At 55.6% G+C, this 20728-nt stretch overlaps 1 protein-coding gene across 2 annotated transcripts in view; it reads left to right on the top strand.

Annotated features, from left to right (window-relative positions):
• The window catches only part of SNX8 (sorting nexin 8), a 53281-nt gene extending 33124 nt beyond the window's left edge, over positions 1 to 20157 (top strand). For both annotated transcript variants that reach the window (XM_002817642.5, XM_054545718.2), the window contains exons 2-11: positions 236 to 441; positions 3312 to 3429; positions 6491 to 6612; positions 8771 to 8851; positions 11713 to 11873; positions 12823 to 12955; positions 17370 to 17438; positions 17660 to 17809; positions 18143 to 18292; positions 19991 to 20157. In XM_002817642.5, the coding sequence (XP_002817688.1) occupies positions 236 to 441; positions 3312 to 3429; positions 6491 to 6612; positions 8771 to 8851; positions 11713 to 11873; positions 12823 to 12955; positions 17370 to 17438; positions 17660 to 17809; positions 18143 to 18292; positions 19991 to 20104 (1304 nt within the window). In that variant the 3' untranslated portion in view covers positions 20105 to 20157. The remainder of the gene's footprint in view (positions 1 to 235; positions 442 to 3311; positions 3430 to 6490; positions 6613 to 8770; positions 8852 to 11712; positions 11874 to 12822; positions 12956 to 17369; positions 17439 to 17659; positions 17810 to 18142; positions 18293 to 19990) is intronic.
• Positions 20158 to 20728: the final 571 nt, after the last annotated feature.

The following is a 20728-nucleotide window of genomic DNA, read 5'->3' as shown; positions in this document are numbered from 1 at the left end:
CATGTGCTGAGCTAGCACACAGCAGAGGGAGGCTGCACTTTTCAATTTATTTTATTTTTTGTACAGATAGGGTCTCACCATGTTACCTAGGCTGGTCCTGAACTCCAGGGCTCAAGTGATCCTCCCTCCTGGGCCTCCCAAAGTGCTGGGATTACAGGGCTGCGCCACCGTGCCCAGCCAAGGCTCCACCTTTTGAGCAGCTACTCTCATTGGTCATTCACTGTCTCCCCTGCAGATCTGCCGACACCCCAGGCCATCGAGCCCCAGGCCATCGTGCAGCAGGCCCCAGCCCCCAGTCGAATGCAGATGCCGCAGGGGAACCCGCTGCTGCTGTCCCACACCTTGCAGGAGCTGCTGGCCAGGGACACCGTGCAGGTGGAGCTCATTCCGGAGAAGAAGGGCCTCTTCCTGAAGCATGTGGAGTATGAGGTTTCCAGCCAGGTAACTGGCAAATTGTGTGTATGTTGGGGCAGGAGGGGGAAGAAAGAGTCACTTCTGAACATCTCAGGGCAGGAGTGGTGTGACAGGAGAAGGTTGAAGGGGGAGTCTGTGCGGCTGGCTTACAGGCAAGATCCAGAACTCGCAGCAGAGTCAGGCTGCGGAGCCGACTTTTCCACACCTCTGCTCCCCGCACCTCGCTCTGGCCCAGCCACGTCCCCACCTGGTCCCCTCTGGTCCAGTTTGTCCTCCCTACCACTGTGCTCTCGAGTCCTGTTTCTTTCTTTTTTTTTTTTTTTTCTGAGGTGGAGTCTCGCTCTGTTGCCCAGGCTGGAGTGCAGTGGCGCAATCTTGGCTCACTGCAAACTCTGCCTCCGGGGTTCTCTCCATTCTCCTGCCTCAGCCTCCTGAGTAGCTGGAACTACAGGTGCCCGCCACCACACCCGGCTAATTTTTTTGTATTTTTTTTTTAGTAGAAACGGGGTTTCACTGTGTTAGCCAGGATGGTCTGGATCTCCTGACCTCGTGATCCACCCGCCTCGGCCTCCTGAAGTGCTGGGATTACAGGCGTGAGCCACCACGCCCGGCCTGGAGGCCTGTTTCTTAGGAATCTCCTGCGGACGGTCCGCAGAGCACAAAGCGGGATCCACGCCAGCCTCGCTTTGTAATAGTGGGAAACCCCCGAGGATTAGAATGTCAGCCCCATCGACTCTGGACCCCAAACAGGGACTGAAATTTGCATGGCAGGATCAATATGTGTCACTCTAATCCCCTTTAATAACACAGCCCTCCTGTTGCCAGGCACCCCGATATTGGGCAGATGAGACGCAGACACTGAGTGCCTGATGCCCGTCTGGAGCAACACCGTGGCTCTCTCTGTCTCTTGCTTCGTTATTCAGTTCTGTTAGGACAGATTCTGATGGGAGTTTTCATTGTTCATCCGGGGCATTAAGTAATTGATGAGCTAACACTGTCCTTGGGAGGTATGGAGTCAGCAGGGCTTGTGGGATTCGCACAGACAGAGCAGGGCCCACTCCCGTGTTGGAGAGGGCGGCCCTGGCCCAGACCTGGCCGGACGGCACTGCCAGGGGCTTGTTTGAGAAGTGTCGTGAGCAGATGGTCCTGGGTAAAAGGTGTGTCTTTTTGTTTGCTTGTTTTTAAAGAGACAGGGAGGGTCTTGCTCTGTCACCCAGGCTGGAGTGCAGTGGCATGATCATAGCTCATTACAGCCTCAACCTCCCGGGATCAAGCCATCCTCCCACCTCAGTCTCCTGAGTAGCTGGAACCACAGGTGGATGCCACCACCCAGGCAGTTTCTTAAATTCTTTGTAGAGATGGGATCTCACTATATTGTCTAGGCTGGTCTTGAACTCCTGGGCTCAAGTGGTCCTCCTGCCTTGGCTTCCCAAAGTGCTGGGATTACAGGCGTGAGCCACCATGCCCAGTCTTTTTTTTTTTTTAAATTACAAATGGAGACTTGCCATGTTGTCTCAGCTGGTCTCAAACTCCTGGGCTCAAGCAGTCCTCTCACTTTGGCCCGCCAAAGTGCTAGACTCACAGGCATGAGCCACTGCACCTGGCCTTAAGGACAAGCGAGCCGGTCTCCCCTCCCTGCCGTCTGCTCTGCTGTGCTTCACTGTGTTCCAGAGCCTGTGGCCACATGGTTTGAATGGTTGTCAGTACTGCTACCAAAGGACGAAGCGGGTCAGAGGGGAGGACTCCCTTCGAGGACCACGTCAGAGCCGCCTTGCTGTCCGGCTTTGCTGTGGTTCCCGGCCCTCTGGGCCCCAGTCGGGGATGTGGACCAGCTGGTGGGATGCCGCGGGGGAGCAGAGCGAGCCAGTCCTTCCTTCTGGGGCCTGGCAGCCTGGGGGCGAGGCAGCTCTGAGTGTGTGAGACATGCTGTTCCCTGCCAGGGAGCCAGCAGCTGGCCTTTCTTCCAGTCTTACTAAGCTGCCCGTCCCTTAAGTAAATTCATTGCCACGTAGGGAGCATTTGTCAAGGGGGCAGTTGGGTCACCCCGATGTGTGTGTAACGGGCCAGCCACTGACCAGGTGGGAAGCCACTGTGCTTCATACCATTTGTTTAGTTTTTTTTTTTTTTTAAAAATGGAGTCTCGCTCTGCCGCCCAGTCTGGAGTGCAGTGGCACGATCTCAGCTCACTGCAAACTCCGCCTCCTGGATTCACGCCATTCTCCTGCCTCAGCCTCCTGAGTAGCTGGGACTACAGGCGCCCGCCACCACGCCCGGCTGATTTTTTGTATTTTTAGTAGAGATGAGGTTTCACCGTGTTGGCCAGGATGGTCTCGATCTCCTGACCTCATGATCCGCCCGCCTCAGCCTCCCAAAGTGCTGGGATTACAGGCATAAGCCACCGCGCCTGGCCTTTTTAAATTTTTTTGAGACAAGGTCTTGCTTTGTCGCCCAGGCTAGAGTGCAGTGGCGCGATCTTGGATCACTGCAACCTGCGTCTCCAGGGTTCAAGGGATTCTCCTGCCTCAGCCTCCAAAGTAGCTGGGACTACAGCCGCCCAGCACCACGCCCAGCTAATTTTTGTATTTTTAGTAGAGATGGGATTTTGCCATGTTGGCCAGGCTGGTCTCTTTAATTCCTGACCTCAGGTGATCCACTGGCCTCAACCTCCCAGAATGCTGAGATTACAGGCGGGAGCCACCGCACCCGGCCTAAGAGCTATACAAAGTTTAAAAGCTGTATTGCCATACATGAAGGCGTCACAGGGTTTCTCTGTTTAGTAAAGGCCTGGTGAGAGAAGATGCACTTGGTGCTGTTGTGTTCCTGGGCTCTGTTGAGGGGAAGTGACGAGACAGCATAGTTTCCAACGTCGGATCTAAGCACCGACCCTTCTCTTGCAGCGCTTCAAGTCCTCGGTGTACAGACGGTACAACGACTTCGTGGTCTTCCAGGAGATGCTCCTGCACAAGTTCCCCTACCGTATGGTGCCTGCCCTGCCACCCAAGAGAATGCTGGGAGGTAAAGCCGGGTGTGCTGCCCACCGGGGGTGGAGGGAGCGAGCCCATCTCCTGGACCCTGTGGTCCTGGCTCAGGGATGGACTCCACTGTAGACTGGGGCAGGTGCAGGGCTGCGGGGAAACTCCAGCCTTTTGGCATCTGGGGCAGAGCTATGACTTGAGCCCAACCTTGGTGCAGGCAGGGAGACTGGCACCCAGCATCCTTAGCCCACCAGAGCCTTCAGCTGGATGACTGACAGGTGGGGAAGGCCTTGCTGTGCGGGTGTGAAAGAGAACCCCAGTTCTCTCCAGAGTGCAGAGCTCCCGAGAGCTCCCGAGAGGGCTGCCAGGAGCACTGTGTGCTCACCTGGCTGGCATTGCCCTGCCTGCATCTGCAAAGCCATGGGAGCCTGAACCATGGACGCCATGGGAGCGCTCAGTGGCCTCATGGAAGAGAACTGAAGTTGTGCAAGTAGGAAATGTCAGCGGCATCTTGCAGGAGAGAAAAAGCAGCATGCGGCTGCCTCACCTTCACCTCTCTGCCTGAAGATGGCCTCAGGCCAGGTGGGAGATCGCCGACGACCTCGGAGCCGCTCCCCAGGCCTGTGTCCCCCTGAGCTGCAGAGCTCGGGATGGCGGCTGCCAGCTCTCATCTCACTGGTGGTCTCTCCCTCAGCCCGTTCCTCAAATTCTGAATAAAACATGCTGGGGAGATGAGTGCTTAGAGCTGATCATGGCTTTCTGCCGTTCCCAGCCCTTCTAGTCACCGTGTCCTGGACGGGGACGCAGCATGGGAGCCAACACAGTCGCCAGTTCCCCGCATCTGAAATCGTACGATGATGCATAAATTGCCTCTGCCTCTCATGGGTCACTGAGCAAGCAGCCCAGGCTCTGATGATGTGGTTTTCTCCCCGCCCCATGTGAACACCCCAGAGCAGATCATTCAGATCACACTGAAGGGCACACGGGCGCTCAGGGCAGCAGAGAGCAGAGGACGCGACAGGGATGTGTGATGCTGGCTCAGGCCTGGGCATCCGAGTTGGTGAGCGCTGGCTGGCGTTCAGCGCCTGGAAACCGCACACACGCTGCGCCGCTTGCGCATTTATGGAAGTGCAGCCTCATCGGAAGAGGCCTGCCAGTCTCGAGCCAGGAGGGAGGCCCCAGCCAACTGTATTATTTGTTTTCTTTCTTTCTTTTTTTTCTTTTTTCTCGGCTCACTGCAAGCTCCGCCTCCGCCTCCCGGATTCACGCCATTCTCCTGCCTCAGCCTCCCGCGTAGCTGGGACTACAGATGCTGGCCAACACGGCCGGCTAATTTTTTGTATTTTTAGTAGAGACGGGGTTTCACCGTGTTAGCCAGGATGGTCTCCATCTCCTGACCTCGTGATCCGCCCGCCTCCGCCTCCCAAAGTGCTAGGATTACAGGCGTGAGCCACTGCGCCTGGCCTCTTTTATGGTGTTTTTTGTTTTTGTTTTTGAGACGGAGTCTCGCTCTGTCACCCAGGCTGGAGTGCAGTGGCGCGGTCTCGGCTCACTGCAAGCTCCGCCTCCCGGGTTCACCCCATTCTCCTGCCTCAGCCTCCTGAATCGCTGGGACTACAGGCGCCCACCACCACGCCCGGCTAATTTTTTTGTATTTTTAGTGGAGACGGGGTTTCCCCGTGTTAGGATGGTCTCAATCTCCTGACCTCGTGATCCACCTGCCTCGGCCTCCCAAAGTGCTGGGATTACAGGCGTGAGCCACCGTGCCCGGCCTCTTTTATGGTGTTTTTCAGAGACAGGGTTTTGCTATGCTGGCCAGGCTGATGTAGAACTCCTTGGCTTCAAGTGATCTTCCCTCCTCAGCCTCCCAAGATGCTGGGATTACAGGCGTGAGCCACCACTCCTGGCTGTATTTCTTAATACATTAAAAATAGTATTTAAAGGCTGGGCGCTGGTGGCTCACACCTGTAATCCCAGCACTTTGGCAGGCTGAGGGGGGCGGATCACCTGAGGTCAGGAGTTTGAGACCAGCCTGACCAACATGGTGAAACCTCATCTCTAGTAAACGTACAAACAATAGCCAGGCATGGTGGTGGGTGCCTGTAATCCCAGCTACGTGGGAGGCTGAGGCAGGAGAATCACTTGAACCTGGGAGGCAGAGGTTGCAGTGATGACACCACTGCACTCCAGCCTGGGCGACAAGAGTGAAACTCCGTCTCAAAAAAAAAAAAGTATTTAAATACCATTTTTGTTTGTGTTCAGATTGAAATGTCCTGAATGCATCAGTATATACTTTTACTTTTTTTCCCCTTGAAGTGAAAATATTTAACCCGAATGAAAGCAATGAGTAATTGGATCCTTTGCAGAGTAATATAAGCACAGTGAATAGAAAAACTCGGCCGGGCACGGTGGCTCATGCCTGTGATATCAGCACTTTGGGAGGCCGAGGCGGGTGGATCACCTGAGGTCAGGAGTTGGAGACCAGCCTGACCAACATGGTGAAACCCCGTCTCTACTAAAAATACAAAAATTAGCCAGGCATGGTGGCGGGTGCCTGTAATCCCAGCTAATTCCAGAGGCTGAGACAGGAGAATCGCTTGAACCCGGAAGGCAGAGAGGTTGCAGTGAGCCGAGATCATGCCACTGCACTCCAGCCTGGGCAACAGGAGCGAAACTCTGTCTCAAAAAATAAAAGGAAAAGAAAACCTGGGTTGCGTTAGTGTTACAGCGTAGCAAAACCCATTTGTTCGTGGAGAGAAGTGCCAGGAGGGGATTATGGAAGATGTCTTTAATGGAGGTGATTAAAGTGACCACTCACGTGGTTCCCGGGACTCCTGAAGGAAACAAGCAGATCTGTGGTTTCCCCTGGCAGCTCCTGGACCCAAGTGTGTGTGGCCCGAGGGGGCCTCTGGGGGTGGGGCTCTTGCTCTGGGCGGCCTTTTCAGACCCATTGTCCGAGCAGCACTGGGGGCCCGGCCAGTGCCCTCTGCTAGCCACTGGGCTCTCTGCTGCCTCCAGGGAGAGTTTTGAGAACTCGCCCAGAGCAGAAGATGAGGGCCGGCACCCTGGACTCTGTCCAGTGACCCCGTGTGCTCCTCCAGCCGACAGGGAGTTCATCGAGGCCAGGCGGAGAGCCCTGAAGCGCTTCGTCAACCTGGTGGCGCGGCACCCCCTGTTCTCCGAGGATGTGGTCCTCAAGCTCTTCCTGTCCTTCAGCGGCTCGGTGAGTGTGTCTGCCCTGCCCGTGTCCCGGCCCCGGGGAGTCCCCGAGCCTCGGGACCTGCCCTTTCTTCTCTCAGGTTTGGTTTCCTATCCTCCTGGTCCCTTGTTTGGACGCCCAGCAGGAATGACATGGACAGGACTTCTTTCCTTTCCAGATAACAGTCTGAATGTGATTTTCAGAGGTGTCCCTGGTGTTGACTTTGCAGGATTTTGTAAATCCGTGTGGAGATCATGGGTCTCTGTTCACTTTGAGGATTTAGGCTGGATGGTTTGGAGGGTTTAGGGAGGTGCCAGAGACTCCAGATGGGAAGAAGTGTTTACTTAAAACAAAGCCCTGTCTGACTAAGGACCACTGGAACACAGGCTGAGCCTCCTTGTCAGAGCCACAGCACAGACCTGCATCTGGGAATTAACTTCTTGTACATGCGCTCCGTCAGAGGTCTGAGTGGGGCTTCCTTCCTCCCAGCTGCTGCAGCACAGCCTTAGTGTGTGTGAAGAAGCTATAGCTCGCCGGCACGGTGGCCCATGCCTCTAATCCCAGCTCTTTGAGAGGCCGAGGCCGGATGGTCCCTTAAGCCCAGGCGTTTGAGACCAGCCTGGAGAACATAGCGGGATTCATCTCTACCAAAACAAAACAAAACAAAACTGAGGCCAGGCATGGCGGTGCATACCTGTAATCCCAGTCACTTGGGAGGCTGAGGCATGAGAATCGCTTGAACCCAGGAGGTGGAGCTTGCAGTGAGCTGTGATTGTGCCACTGCACTCCAGCCTGGACGACAGAGTGAGACCCTGTCTCAAAAAAACAAAACAAAACAAAACAAAACAAAAAACAACCCTGCAGCCCAGCTCCTGTTTCCTGGAGGAGGAAGCAGCTGCCAGCCCCTCCAGGGAAGGTGGGTCCTGTGCTTCTCCTCCACCTGTGCCTGCAGGACCCTCTCCCTGTGCGGGGAGGGGCAGGGGCTCCACTGGAATAGAGGTTTCCAGGCTCTCCTCTATTTTAGGGAAACCCCTTCTTGAGTGGGGACCTGAGGGCCTCTGTCCTTGTCCCTGCTGCAGGAAGACACCCCCACTCCCAGGCTGACTTCACACAAGCCTTGGTTCCTTTTGTCTTCATTCCTTTCGGAGGCAGAGGGGCCTTCCCCCTGTGCCTGGGATGTCCCTGGGATGCCCCTGGGGATGTCTGGAGCAGGCAGTGGGATCTTTTGCGTCCTGGGGTTGGAAACCTTCCTTTGGAAGGCGATCTGGATTGTCAGAAGAGGAATGTGGCAGGACCTGGGAGGGGGGCGGTGGGGAGGGGTGCGGTGGGTCACAGGTGGGCGATACCCCTGTTCTGGGGGCAGGACGCTCCCTGTGGCCTTCCCACAGGTATCATTCTCTGTCACTTCCCGGCCGCAGTTTTCTTGCTTGCTTTCTGTTTTTAGAGATGGGGTCTCACTATGTTACCCAGGCTGGCCCTGAACCCCTGGGCTCAAGCGATCCTCCCGCCTCAGGCTCTGAGTAGCTGGGACTACAGGCACGCACCAAGCTGGGCCTCAGGTCTTTTTTTTTTTTTGTAAAATGAGAGTTGAGTCAGATGATCTTTAAGGCATCTCTGAAACCTGAGAATTCCTGGACACGTAAACAGCTGCATATTAGGGTTTCCCCTTGTAACTCCTCGGTGGCTCCTGATTTTAAGGCATGGCTTTGCCCAGGAGGCCTCATTCAGATGAGGGGGCTCCGGTGCCAGGGGCTGGGCCTGTCCTCCCTCTGCCCAGCAGCTCCCTGGGCTGTGGTGTCCCTGGCGCCACGGATGCATTCCCAGGAAGGCCCCCTGGTCTGTGGATGGAGTGGGTGTTTCTCTGGAGAGCCACCCCCCGTCTGTGGATGGAGGGGCCGTTTCTCTGCAGAGCCGCCCCCCCATCTGCGGATGGAGTGGCTGTGCCTCTGGAGAGAGGATGCAGGTTTGTGGTGCTCCTGCTGTGAAGCCAGGCCATCCTGTTTGGTGAGAAAAACATCTAAGGGAGAGTCAAGAGATTGCGGAATCCTAATGTCAAAGCCAACATATGGAAATATGTTTCTCCTGAGGAAGGACGACCTCCCGCTCCACAATGACCCATACCCCACAGTAGCTTTCTTGCTGCTAGTAGAAGAGGGTGAAGCTGTCTCTTTTCCTTTTGCAGGATGTGCAGAACAAGTTAAAGGAGTCAGCACAGTGCGTCGGGGACGAATTCATGAACTGTAAGCTGGCTACCAGGGCCAAGGTATTTTTCTAACTTTGAAGAGTACTTCCCTTTTTAACCAGAGAAACAACAGTTTTAACCCTTCACAGTGATTTTGCCTCCTCTGCGTGGCAGGGATTATGCTGACATCTGTCGCATGGTTTCCTCATTTAACCCTCGTTTCAGCTGCTCCGACACAGGGCTGGGAGGCCTGTTTTACGGATGGAGAAACAGGCTTGGAGAGAAACAGGCTCGGTGAGGCTGTCGTTTGCCAAGGCCCCGAGCCTCTAAGCAGCAGGGCCGGGTTGCAGCTGAGCTCTGACCTCAGGCCCTCCAGGCACCTCGTGCCTTCTGCCCTTTTCTGTGACTCAGACAGACGGACGCTTGTGTCACCACCTTTTCAGCTTTCCGGGGATTCATTGTTGCATTTGTTTATTATTAAATGTTTAAAGTTTGGTCTTTTTCCAAAAAGGACTAAGGTAGCTACTTGGTAGTTTTTTTGTTTTTGGTTTTTTCTTTTTAAACCTCTTCTTCAGGCTGGCGCGGTGGCTCACGCCTGTAATCCCAGCACTTTGGGAGGCCAAGGCTGTCGGATCACTTGAGGTCAGGAGTTTGAGACCAGCCTGGCCAACATAGCAAAACCCCATCTCTAATAAAAATACAAAAAAAAAAAAAAACAAAAAAACACCAAAACAAACTCCAAAAAACCGGCTGGGCATGGTGGCTCACGCCTGTAATCCCAGCACTTTGGGAGGCCGAGGCGGGTGGATCATGAGGTCAGGAGTTCAAGACTAGCCTGACTAATATGGTGAAACCCTGTCTCTACTAAAAATACAAAAATTAGCCGGGTGCGGTGGTGTGCACCTGTAATTCCAGCTACTCAGGAGGCTGAGGCAGGAGAATTGCTTGAACCCAGGAGGCAGAGGTTGGAGTGAGCCGAGATCACGCCACTGCACTCCAGCCTGGGCGACAGAGACGCCATCAAAAAAAAGAAAAAAAATGAGCCAGGCATGGTGGCAGGCACCTGTAATCCCAGCTATTTGGGAGGCTGAGGCAGGAGGATTCCTTGAACCCAGGAGGCGGAGGCTGCAGTGAGCCCAGGTCGTGCCACTGCACTCCAGCCTGGGTAACAGAGTGAGACTTTGTGTCAAAGACAACAACAACAAAACAACAACAAAACAGAAAAAAAACCTGCTTCTTCATACAAAAATAAGAAATCTATTTTATTTTATTTTTTGAGACAAGGTCTTGCTCTGCCCCCTAGGCTATGGTGCAGTGGTGCAATCGTAGGTCATTGCAGCCTCGACCTCCTGGGTTCAAGCAATTCTCCCACTTCAGCCTCCCAGAATTGCTGGGACTACAGGCGTGTGCCACAATACTTGGCTGATTTGTTTGTTTGTTTTTGGTATAGATGAAGTCTCACTGTGTTGCCCAGGCTGGTCTTGAACTCTTGGCCTCAAGCAACCCTCCTGGCTTGGCCCCCAGCAATCCTCCTGGCTTGGCCCCCCAAAGTACTGGGATTAAAGGCATGAGCCACCGTGCCTGGCCAAATCTTTTACCTTCATTTTACTCTCTGAGCTTTCTGTTTTCTGAACACTGATAGTATCAAATCTTATAAAAAGTCTTTGGGAATAAATGCGGCATAGAAGAGGCCTTCCCCCCATGTGGAGAGTCTTTCAGGAATTTATGTTCATTGTGTTTAACTTGAAGATGGTTTGTTTGTTTTTATTTTTGTTGTTTTCTGGAGACAGGGTCCCCAGGCTGGAGTGCAGTGTTGTGATCACGGCTCCTTGCAGCATGGAACTTCTGGGCTCAAGTGATCCTCCTGCCTCAGCCCTCTGTAAGCGCCTGGGACCACAGGCGCTCCACCATGCCTGGCTAATTTTTTGATTTTTTGGGAGAGATGGGGTCTCACTATGTTGCCTAGGCTGTTCTTAAACTCCCAGGCTCTAGCAATCCTCTTGCCTCAGTCTCCGAGAGTGCTGGGGTACAGGTGTGAGGCACTGTATCCAGCTAAAGATTATTATTATTATTTTTTGAGACAGTCTGGCTCTGTCGCCCAGGCTGGAGTGCAGTGGTGTGATCGCGGCTCACTGCAAGCTCCGCCTCCGGGGTTCACGCCATTCTCCTGCCTCAGCCTCCCAAGTAGCTGGGACTAGGCGCCCGCCACCAGGCCCGGCTAATTTTTTGTATTTTTAGTAGAGACGGGGTTTCACCATGTAAGCCAGGATGGTCTCGATCTCCTGACCTCGTGATTCGCCCACCTCAGCCTCCCAAAGTGCTGGGATTACAGGCGTGAGCCACTGCGCCCAGCAAGTTTATTATTTGAGTGTTTTGTTGGTTTGTTTGTTTTGAGACAGAGTCTTGTTCTGTCGCCCAGACTGGAGTGTGGTCGCGCGATCTCAGCTCACTGCAACCTCTGCCTCCCGGGTTCAAGCAATTCTCCTGTCTCAGCCTCCGGAGTAGCTGGGATTACAGGTGCATGCCGCCATGCCTGGCTAATTTTTGTATTTTTAGTAGAGATGGGGTTTCACCATATTGGTCAGGCTGGTCTCGAACTCCTGACCTCAGGTGATCCACCTGCCTCAGCCTCCAAAGTGCTGGGATTACAGGTGTGAGTGTGTCTGGATAGGCCTCCAGTGTGATGGATTTCAGTGGCCTCTGTGGTCCTCATCCCATGGGGTCATTTGTCTTGGTGTTTGTGGCATGCAGGTGATGGCGGTCTTCGTTTCTTTTTTGGACACACAGAGTGATCCCTGCAGGCCTGGAGGAATGGGGCTCCCGGGGTGGCTCATGGACCTGCTGGGTCTCCCGTGGTTCAGCTTTTGGGGGACTGGCTGCTGCCGTCTGACAGGTGCTCCCCAGTGACTAACACACTGTCTCTCTCCGCATCATCATGTCAGGACTTCCTCCCAGCTGACATCCAGGCTCAGTTTGCCATCAGCCGGGAGCTGATCCGGAACATCTACAACAGCTTTCACAAGCTTCGCGACAGGGCCGAGCGGATCGCGTCGCGGGCCATCGACAACGCGGCAGATCTTCTCATATTCGGGAAGGAGCTAAGGTAGGTGACCTTTCAGCTTCTGCAGGGGCACGCGCGGTGGGACGGGAATCCTCGCTGGTGAAGGGCTTAGGCAGAAAGTGCATTTACCGTAATAACCAGCATCCTGACCCGTTTCACCCCAGAAGGGGCAGAAAGTGGGTCGGGCACATGGGGGGGTTATATTTAGAAGAAACACAGGAGAATTTCGGCCCTGAAACACGGATTTCTGAGCACGAGTAAATGCTCACCAGTTTCTAGTCTGGTAATTTTTCCACTGTCAGGATGAGACTTTAAAAAAAGATCCCAGGCCAGTCGTGGTGGCTCACACCTGTAATCCCAGTACTTTGGGAGGCTGAGGTGGGTGGATCACGAGGTCAGGAGTTCAAGATCAGCCTGGCCAAGATGGTGAAACCCCGTCTCTACTAAAAATACAAAAAAAAGTTCTCCGGGCATGGTGGCAGGTGCCTGTAATCTCAGCTGCTCGGGAGGCTGAGGCAGAGAATTGCTTGAACCCGGGAGGCGGAGGTTGCAGTGAGCCGAGATCGCGCCACTGAACTCCAGCCTGGGTGACAGAGTGAGACTCCGTGTCAAAAAAAAAAAAAAAAAAAAAAAAGATCCCTTTGACTTGGGGAAGAACAGACCATGGGCTGGCAACACTTCGTTTGCCTGAGGGGAGGGGAGACCCCACCCGGGACTCTGCTCGCCCCAGCAGTGTCTGTCAACTGTGCATACGTGTCACTTGGGGGCTGGTCGGGAAGAACAGATGCAGCAGGGCCTGGGGTGCAGCCCCAGGACCACCCTTTCTTCCGGGCTCCCAGGGTCCCCACAGGCCACTCTTTGAGCAGCAGGGGCCTAGGACGGGGTCACACAGGTTGCCGTGGAGGACGTCTGTGGTGTGGGATGCCAGACTCGACTGCCAGGTGAGCTCCAGGCCTTGAGTGTCTCCTCTCCTGTGTGCTTGCTCCCTCAGTGCAATAGGGTCTGACACGACCCCGCTGCCCTCCTGGGCCGCTCTGAACAGCAGCACGTGGGGGTCCCTGAAGCAGGCTCTGAAAGGCCTGTCTGTGGAATTCGCGCTGCTCGCCGACAAGGCCGCACAACAGGTGAGTGGATCGGTTCTCCCAGGCGCCTGTTCCAGAGAACACGCTATGCCTTGGCATGGGGAGCACCTCCTGCTTAGATGGGCCTCACAGTTCGTTTTTGTTTTGTTGTTTTGAGACAGAGTCTTGCTCTGTCGCCAGGCTGGAGCGCAATGGTACGATCTTGGCTCACTGCAACCTCTGCCTCCTGGGTTCAAGTAATTCTCCTGCCTCAGCCTCCCGAGTAGCTGGGATTACAGGCATGCACCACCACGCCTGGCTAGTTTTTTGTATTTTTAGTAGAGATGAGGTTTCACCATGTTCGTCGGGCTGGTCTCGAACTCCTGACCTTAGGTGACCTGCCCGCCTCGGCCTCCCAAAGTGCTGGGATTACAGGCATGAGCCACTGTGACCGGCTGGCTTCCCAGTTCTGAGCCGAGTGAATGACAGCTGTGCCCTGGGTGGGAGCTGCCCGTCCACATCTGTTCCTGGTGGCTCCCTAGGAGCGTTTATGCTTTCGAGAGGGGGTTGCCAGCGACAAAACAGATTGGGCTCTAGTCTTGAGTGTTGATTTTGCTGAGGTTGGAAGATAGACTCTGTCTTTGAAAAGACGATCTTGGGCTTCCAGGCATACTCCTGAGTGGACCAGATAGTTCCCACTTTGCTGTCTGAGTCCACTAGGATTTGGCACTGGAGACTTAACTCATCAGAATAATAACGAAGCCCCAGCACCTGAGCGGCTCTCACCTCCCGCTCCACACTCAACTTCAGGAAGTGCTCCTGCTGCATGGACAGAAGGTGATTTCAGAAATCCGCCAAGATCTTGGAATCATTTGGGATCAGTTTGAAGATATGGTGTTTACTATCACACTGAAAGGCTCATCTGGGTGCTTTTATGTTAAAAAAGTGTTACGTGGCTGGCCACGGCAGCTCACACCTATCATCCCAGCGCTTTGGGAGGCCGAGGCAGGAGGACTGCTTGAGCCCAAGAGTTCGGGACCAACCTGGGCAACAGAGCAAGATCTCATCTCTATAAAAAATAAAAAAAATTAGCCAGGGGTGGTGGTGCGTGTCTGTAGTCCCAGCTACTCAAGAGGCTGAGGTGGGAGGATCACCTGAACCCAAGAGGTAGAGGCTTCAGTGAGCCACGATGGTGCCACTGCACTCCAGCCTGGGTGACAGAGCGAGAACCTGTCTCAAAAACAAAAAAAAGCGGACATAGTTGTGAAGGTGGGAGCTAGCTGCCTAGTTCCTATTTCTTGGGAAAGTGGCCTCCAGGCTGCTCATATTAGTTTGAAGTGAGTGATCAGAGCGTGCCCATGAGGGCTGTGCTTCCCCCTGAGCCCCGGAGCTCCTGAGTGGCTTGGTGAATGGTGAACCCACCTGCTGTGGAGTCGGGGCTTTTCAAGCTGGAAACAGGGCGCTCAGGTGCCCGTGACGTTTTTCGTGCTGAAGAGGAAATTTGATGTCTTTGCTGGTGTGGAAAGTCTTGAGTTTTCTTCCTCTTCCGCCCCCGTGCTTCTGTGTTCCCTTTAGAAACGGAGGGAGGGCACTGTTGGTTTCTGTAGATCGGGGCTGAATCTATTCTGTCTTCAGATCTGTGTGCCCACTCCCCCCAGGTGGAGGGGACCGAGAACGTGGGGCTGGGGGCTTGTCAGGATAGAGATAGAGGACCTCAGGGCTGCCTGCCCTATGCATTGTGTGTCTGTGCTGTGACCATGTTCAAGCTACTTTGGTCTCCAGGTCTCAGTTTCCCCATCAATTAAGTACAAGGGGGTTGGACTAGATTATTAAAAGAGCTATTTCTTTCTTTTTTTTTTTTTTGAGACAAAGTCTTGCTCTGTCGCCCAGGCTGGAATGCAGTGGTGTGATCTCGGCTCACTGCAACCTCTGCCTCCCGGGTTCAAGCGATTCTCCTGCCTCAGCCTCCTTAGTAGCTGGGATTACAGGTGTGCACCACCATGCCTGGCTAATTTTTGTATTTTTAGTAGAGATGGGGTTTCACCATGTTGGCCGGGCTGGTCTCAAACTCCTGACCTCAAGTGATCCGCCTGCCTCGGCCTCCCAAAGTGCTGGGATTACAGGCATGAGCCTCTGTGCCCGGCCAAAAGAGCTGTTTCTATAACCTGCTGACCCTTTCCCCCAAGCTCGGTGTGCAAAGCATAAAAGCCGTTCCTGTCACAGGGACCCGGACCCTTGCCACATTCCACTCCCTCTTCAGCAGGTGGCTGCCAGCGGGGTGCCCAGAGTGCCCCGGGGCTCAGCAGAGCTCAGGCTGAGCATCACTCATGAGGTGATTTCCAAGGTTTTTTCTGATTCAGCCCTGGGTTCCGCATTTCCACCTTGAAGAGGGAGAGAAGGTTGAGGCTTCTGGTGCAGTAGGAGTTTGTGGCTTGAGGTTCTGCCCAGCTCTGTGACTCTTGGACATCTCATGAGTTGTGTTTTGGGACTGTGATGTCTGGAGAAGTGCTGTTTCCTGAATCTCTCTCACTGTCCTTGGTTGTAGTGAAATTGAGCTTTTACATGAAACAAACCTCGAGGCCTTTCATTTGATGCAGCAGAAGTTCCATCTCACCCTTGCTGTTCAGTCGGAGGCAGCAAGGACCGTTTTTCCTAATTTTGCTTGTACTTACACCAGTTTTACTCTCCCCAGACCTATTAGGAACTGAAGATAGCCATATCCCAGCAAGACACGTGAGACTCGGAGTAGGGTCTGTGTTTTCCATGGTGACGGGACCTTCGCCTTGGTTAAAGGCGCATGCATTGATGGTTTAGGGCACATTTGTCCAACCTGTGGCCCACAGGCTGCGTGCGGCCCAGGACGGCTTTGAATGTGGCCTAACACAAATCCGTAAACTTGGCTGGGTGCAGTGGCTCACGCCTGTAATCTTAGCACTTTGGGAGGCTGAGATGGGCAGATCACCTGAGGTCAGGAGTTCGAGACCAGCCTGGCCAACATGGTGAAAGCCCATCTCTACTAAAAATACAAAAATTAGCCAGGTGTGGTGGCGGGCACCTGTAATCCCAGCTACTCGGGATACTGAGGCAGGAGAGAATCGCTTGAACCTGGGAGGCGGAGGTTGCAGTGAGCTGAGATCACACCACTGCACTCCAGCCTGGATAACAGAGCAAGACTCTGTTTCAAAAAAAAAAAACCCAATCTGTAAACTTTCTGAAAACATTATGAGATTTATACACAGACCTACCTACCATCCTTCCTTCCTCTTTCTTTCTTTCTCTTTCTCTCTCTCTTTTTTTTTTTTTTTTTTTTAGCTCATCAGCTATCACAGTGTTAGCGTATTTTATGTGTGGCTCAAGACAATTCTTCTTCCAACGTGGCCCGGGGAAGCCAAAATACTGGACACCCCTGGTTTAGGGCCTTGTGCAGCACCGAACCACAGATGGGACTTGGTGACAAATGACACAAACAGAGGGACCCCTGAGCTCCCCCTCTTCTGCTGGGCCAGGGAATAAGCCTCCATTCTCCTGAGCCCCTGCCTGGTCAGGTGGGAGCTGGGCACCTGCGGTCAGCTGGCGTTTTCCCTCTTGAGTTTTAGAAACTCTTAGCACACCTCTTCTCCTGGCACATTTTACTGGCTGGAATCCCAGCTGCTTTGGGTGTGGGGTTGGTGGCCGGGGAGCCTCCGTGTTCAGTCAGCCTGAGGTTTGGAGGGTGGAAGGGGCATCTTAGGGTCCCCTGGGGTGCAGCAGAGCCTGGGCAGCACCCCCGGTTCCCAGTCCAGGGCTGTGTCCCATAAAACTCCTTCCATTCATTTCTTGTGCCTGCACCGTCTCCTGCTGAGCTTGACGGGCAGTGCGTGGGGTGAGCTTTTTACCCCCTGCCAACAGTGGAGCCCGAGGAATCGTGGAGGGAGCGTGGTCTCCCCGAGGTGCTCATCAAGTAGTCTTGTTCCCATCAAGACTACTGGGCTAGGCCGAGCGCAGTGGCTCACGCCTGTAATCCCAGCACTTTGGGAGGCCGAGGCGGGCGGATCACGAGGTCTGGAGATCAAGACCATCCTGGCTAACACGGTGAAACACCGTCTCTGCTAAAAAAAGAAAATACAAATAATTAGCCGGGCGTGGTGGCGGGTGTCTGTAGTCCCAGCTACTCAGGAGGCTGAGGCAGGAGAATGGCGTGAACCCGGGAGGCGGACCTTGCAGTGAGCCGAGATTGCGCCACTGCACTCCAGCCTGGGCGACAGAAAGCGGCTCCGACTCCAAAAAAAAAAAAGACTGCTGGGCTCGAAGGCGTCTCCGCCTGGTAATGGGTGGGCTGGTGGGGAAGGGGGCCCCCTGCAGACCTGGCTGTGGTCCTGGGGAGCCCCTCTGACTCTGGGAGGAAGGAACCGGCCCAGGCCAGGCTTGGGTCTGAGTTCCCGGGCAGGGACCGGGTCCTATGTGCGTCCGCATGGGTGAGCTCCCCCTCGCCTTCCAGGGTAAGCAGGAAGAGAACGACGTGGTGGAGAAGCTGAACCTCTTCTTGGATCTGCTGCAGTCCTATAAGGTGAGTCTTGGCTGCTCCTTGGTTGGGGGCAGAACTTTCAGGAATGATCTTAGGATCCTTCTAGGGTCTAACTCCTGGGGGACGGAAAAGGAGCTGAGAAGCCAGGGCTGCAGGGGAAGACGGGGCCTTCCGTCTCGCGGGGGTGCTTCCCTCAGCCGGCTCCGCAGGGCCCTGGCGCGGGCATCGAGAGCAGCGGGCGAATGCCTCCCCTGGCCCCGCAGGACCTGTGCGAGCGGCATGAGAAGGGCGTGCTGCACAAGCACCAGCGGGCCCTGCACAAGTACAGCCTGATGAAGAGGCAGATGATGAGCGCCACCGCGCAGAACCGCGAGCCGGAGTCCGTGGAGCAGCTGGAGTCCCGCATCGTGGAGGTGGGTGGCGGGGCGGCCGAGCCCCGTGGGAGCCTTTCCCCTCCCGGCCATGGTGGGACCCGGAGCCGTTCTGGTGGGCTCCCCTGAGTTGCCTCCTTGTCTCTGGAACAGAGCTGGGGGTGCAGTGGAGGCAGGGAGCTGGCCCGCGTGCCCAGAGTGAAGCGGCTCCCTGCACGGTGTTCCCTCCCCGGCCCTCTCTTACCACCTTCCAAATGCCTGGTGAAGGCTGAAGGAGAAGGGGCCGCCCTGGCTCAGGGAGCACGCTGGTGTTCGGGCCTTGGTGCTCCCGTCGCCGGCTGGGCCGGGTGCGAAAGGCGTCTGTTTGCTCCGCAGCAGGAGAACGCGATTCAGACAATGGAGCTGCGGAACTACTTCTCCCTGTACTGCCTGCACCAGGAGACGCAGCTCATCCACGTGTACCTGCCGCTCACCTCCCACATCCTCCGCGCCTTCGTCAACTCTCAGATCCAAGGGCACAAGGAGGTGAGTCCGCCCTGCCCCGGCCGCCGTCTCGGCCACGGCCTTTCTTTGTCCCGCCGCCCTTCCTTCAAGCCCGGTAGCGCGGTGGCCGGCCGCCCTAGAGAGGTTCTTTAGTGGAGTTGGGGTCCGCATGGGCCTTGGAACACGGTGCTCGCCTGGATCTTCTAGTCTCCTGTGTAGCCAAAATCAGAATCGTGAGGGTGTCCCTGTGATTCCTGGGGGGCGGAGGGAGGAGCAGACAGGGAGAGTTTGCCTCCTGGAGGGATTTGAGAAGTCCAAGGTAAAGCCTGCAGAGCTCCCGCACCCTGAGGCTGAGAGAAGGGTTCTAGCGCTTCGGAGCGCCGCAGGTGGCTGTTCTTCCGAAGAGCCGTGGCCGGCTTCCCCCAGATGGCGGTTCCTTCAGCCTGTGAGAAGAAACGCTCCCAAGGTCCTGGGACAGGCCTCCCCTGATTTCTGGTGGCCAGCTCACTGCAGCACCGCTGGGATGACAGGCGTGAGCCCCGTGCCCGGCTGAAATTAACTTTATTAAGTAGCTGCAAGTAGCTTTGAAGCCGTGGTCTGTGGTGGGTGTGGAATGGCACCGAGTGTCCGGGGTGGTCACGAGATTCCACACTGTCCCCGGGAGGTGCTTGTTGCCGTGGGTGCCGTCCAGCAGTTTGGGAATGGCAGGCCAGAGGCGGCCGTGGTGGGGCTGGAGAGGCGGAGACGGCCGCCGTGTTAGGAGCGTCACTGGGAGATGGCCAGGGTCTTAGGGACCAGGTTGGGCTTGGACATGTGAGTGGCCGGGTGTGTCCTCGGTGAAGGAATGGGACCAACAGGCACCCAGGGCATGATGCCATAACCCCAGTCCTACCAGGTTTTTTACTGTGGTGATGAGGAATTTCCAGTCCTGTGATGCTGAGTGTGCTGTGGTCCAGTGACTCGGCCTCCCCTGCAGGCCCCCAGGGTGCGCCCTGCCCTTCTCTGGCCACCTGAGGCCCTGCACGGCAGGTCTCGGCCTGACCCCTGCCTCACTGCCACGCTCCCCTCCTCACATCCACAGCATCCGTTCCTTGCCCTGGTTCCAAAAGTGCTTGGTGAGTGGGGCCACCGTTTGCATTCTGGTTTGGGTATTATTGATTTGGTGGATGTGGTCTTTGTGTTTTTGGTTTGCTTTTTGGTTTTGAGATGGAGTCTTGCTCTGTCGCCCAAGCCGGAGTGCAGTGGTGCAATCACAGCTCACTGCAGCCCCAACCTCCTGAGTAGCTGGGACCACAGGCAGGCGCCACCACACCCGACTAATATTTCTGATTTTATATGGAGACAGGGTGTCCCTGTGTTGCCCAGGCTGGCCTTGGTGTTTGACATGCCAAGGCTTCCATGAGGCCAGTGCCCGCACGGCAGCTAGAGCATGTACTGGCAATGACGCGATAGTGACGTTTCTCACGATTCCACGGCAGGCAGATTTGCGGCCCTTTGGTCCTGGGTGCAGGGATCGAAGCGTGGGTGTCTGTGACCACAGGTCACATGTCGCTGGTGCACTCCTATTTTGGGCTTCCTCTGTGCAGGATGGGCAGCACTGGTTCTGCCAGAGGTTTGAGGAGCTGACGCACCCGAGGGCCCCTCCCTCCCTGTCATTGGCAGGGGAAGGAATTGGGATCAGAGCGTGAGGAGGACCCCCGGCCCCGCCTGCTGATCTTGTTCTCTTCGGTTCCCTTTCAGATGAGCAAGGTGTGGAATGACCTGAGGCCCAAGCTCAGCTGCCTCTTTGCGGGACCACACAGCGCCCTGACCCCACCGTGTTCCCCGCCGGAGGACGGCCTGTGTCCTCACTAGCGCCTGAGGCTGAGGTGGTGCTCCCTGCTGCCGCACTAAAACCTCTTTCCAAACGGTGTGTCCCGGTGTAATTCCCTTTGGACGGCAGCTCCCCTCCCCACCACGCCATGTGCTGCAGCCGGAGCAGAGGAGCTCACGCCTGCGGGTCGGGAGGGACATCCATGGACCACGGGGGCAGCTGGGCCACACTGTCCTTCGCCCTGTGGCCTGCTAGTCTGGTCGAGAGGGGTGGTGGGGTTCTCTGGAATGGTTTCCTCCTGACACCCAGAGCTGTGCGTGGAGGCAGGGATCTCTCATCTCACAGAGATTGTGCCTGGGGGAGCGTGGAGGCAGGGATCTCTCATCTCACAGAGATTGTGCCTGGGGGAGCGTGGAGGCAGGGATCTCTCATCTCACAGAGATTGTGCCTGGGGGAGCGTGGAGGCAGGGATCTCTCATCTCACAGAGATTGTGCCTGGGGGAGCGTGGAGGCAGGGCCTCCAGGTGCTGGAACAGTCGGGAGGGCCAGCATCATGGTGCTGGGTCAGCTGAGGAGAGAGGGCAGGGCCACCCTGCAGCCCAGGCATGGGACTGACCATGGACAGCGAGGGGCCAGCCAGTGGTGCCAAGGCCGGGAGGGAGGGC

The sequence above is a fragment of the Pongo abelii genome, chromosome 6 (assembly GCF_028885655.2).
Source record: "Pongo abelii isolate AG06213 chromosome 6, NHGRI_mPonAbe1-v2.0_pri, whole genome shotgun sequence".
NCBI classification, from domain to species: domain Eukaryota; kingdom Metazoa; phylum Chordata; class Mammalia; order Primates; family Hominidae; genus Pongo; species Pongo abelii.
This window is presented reverse-complemented; position numbering and strand designations above follow the sequence as displayed.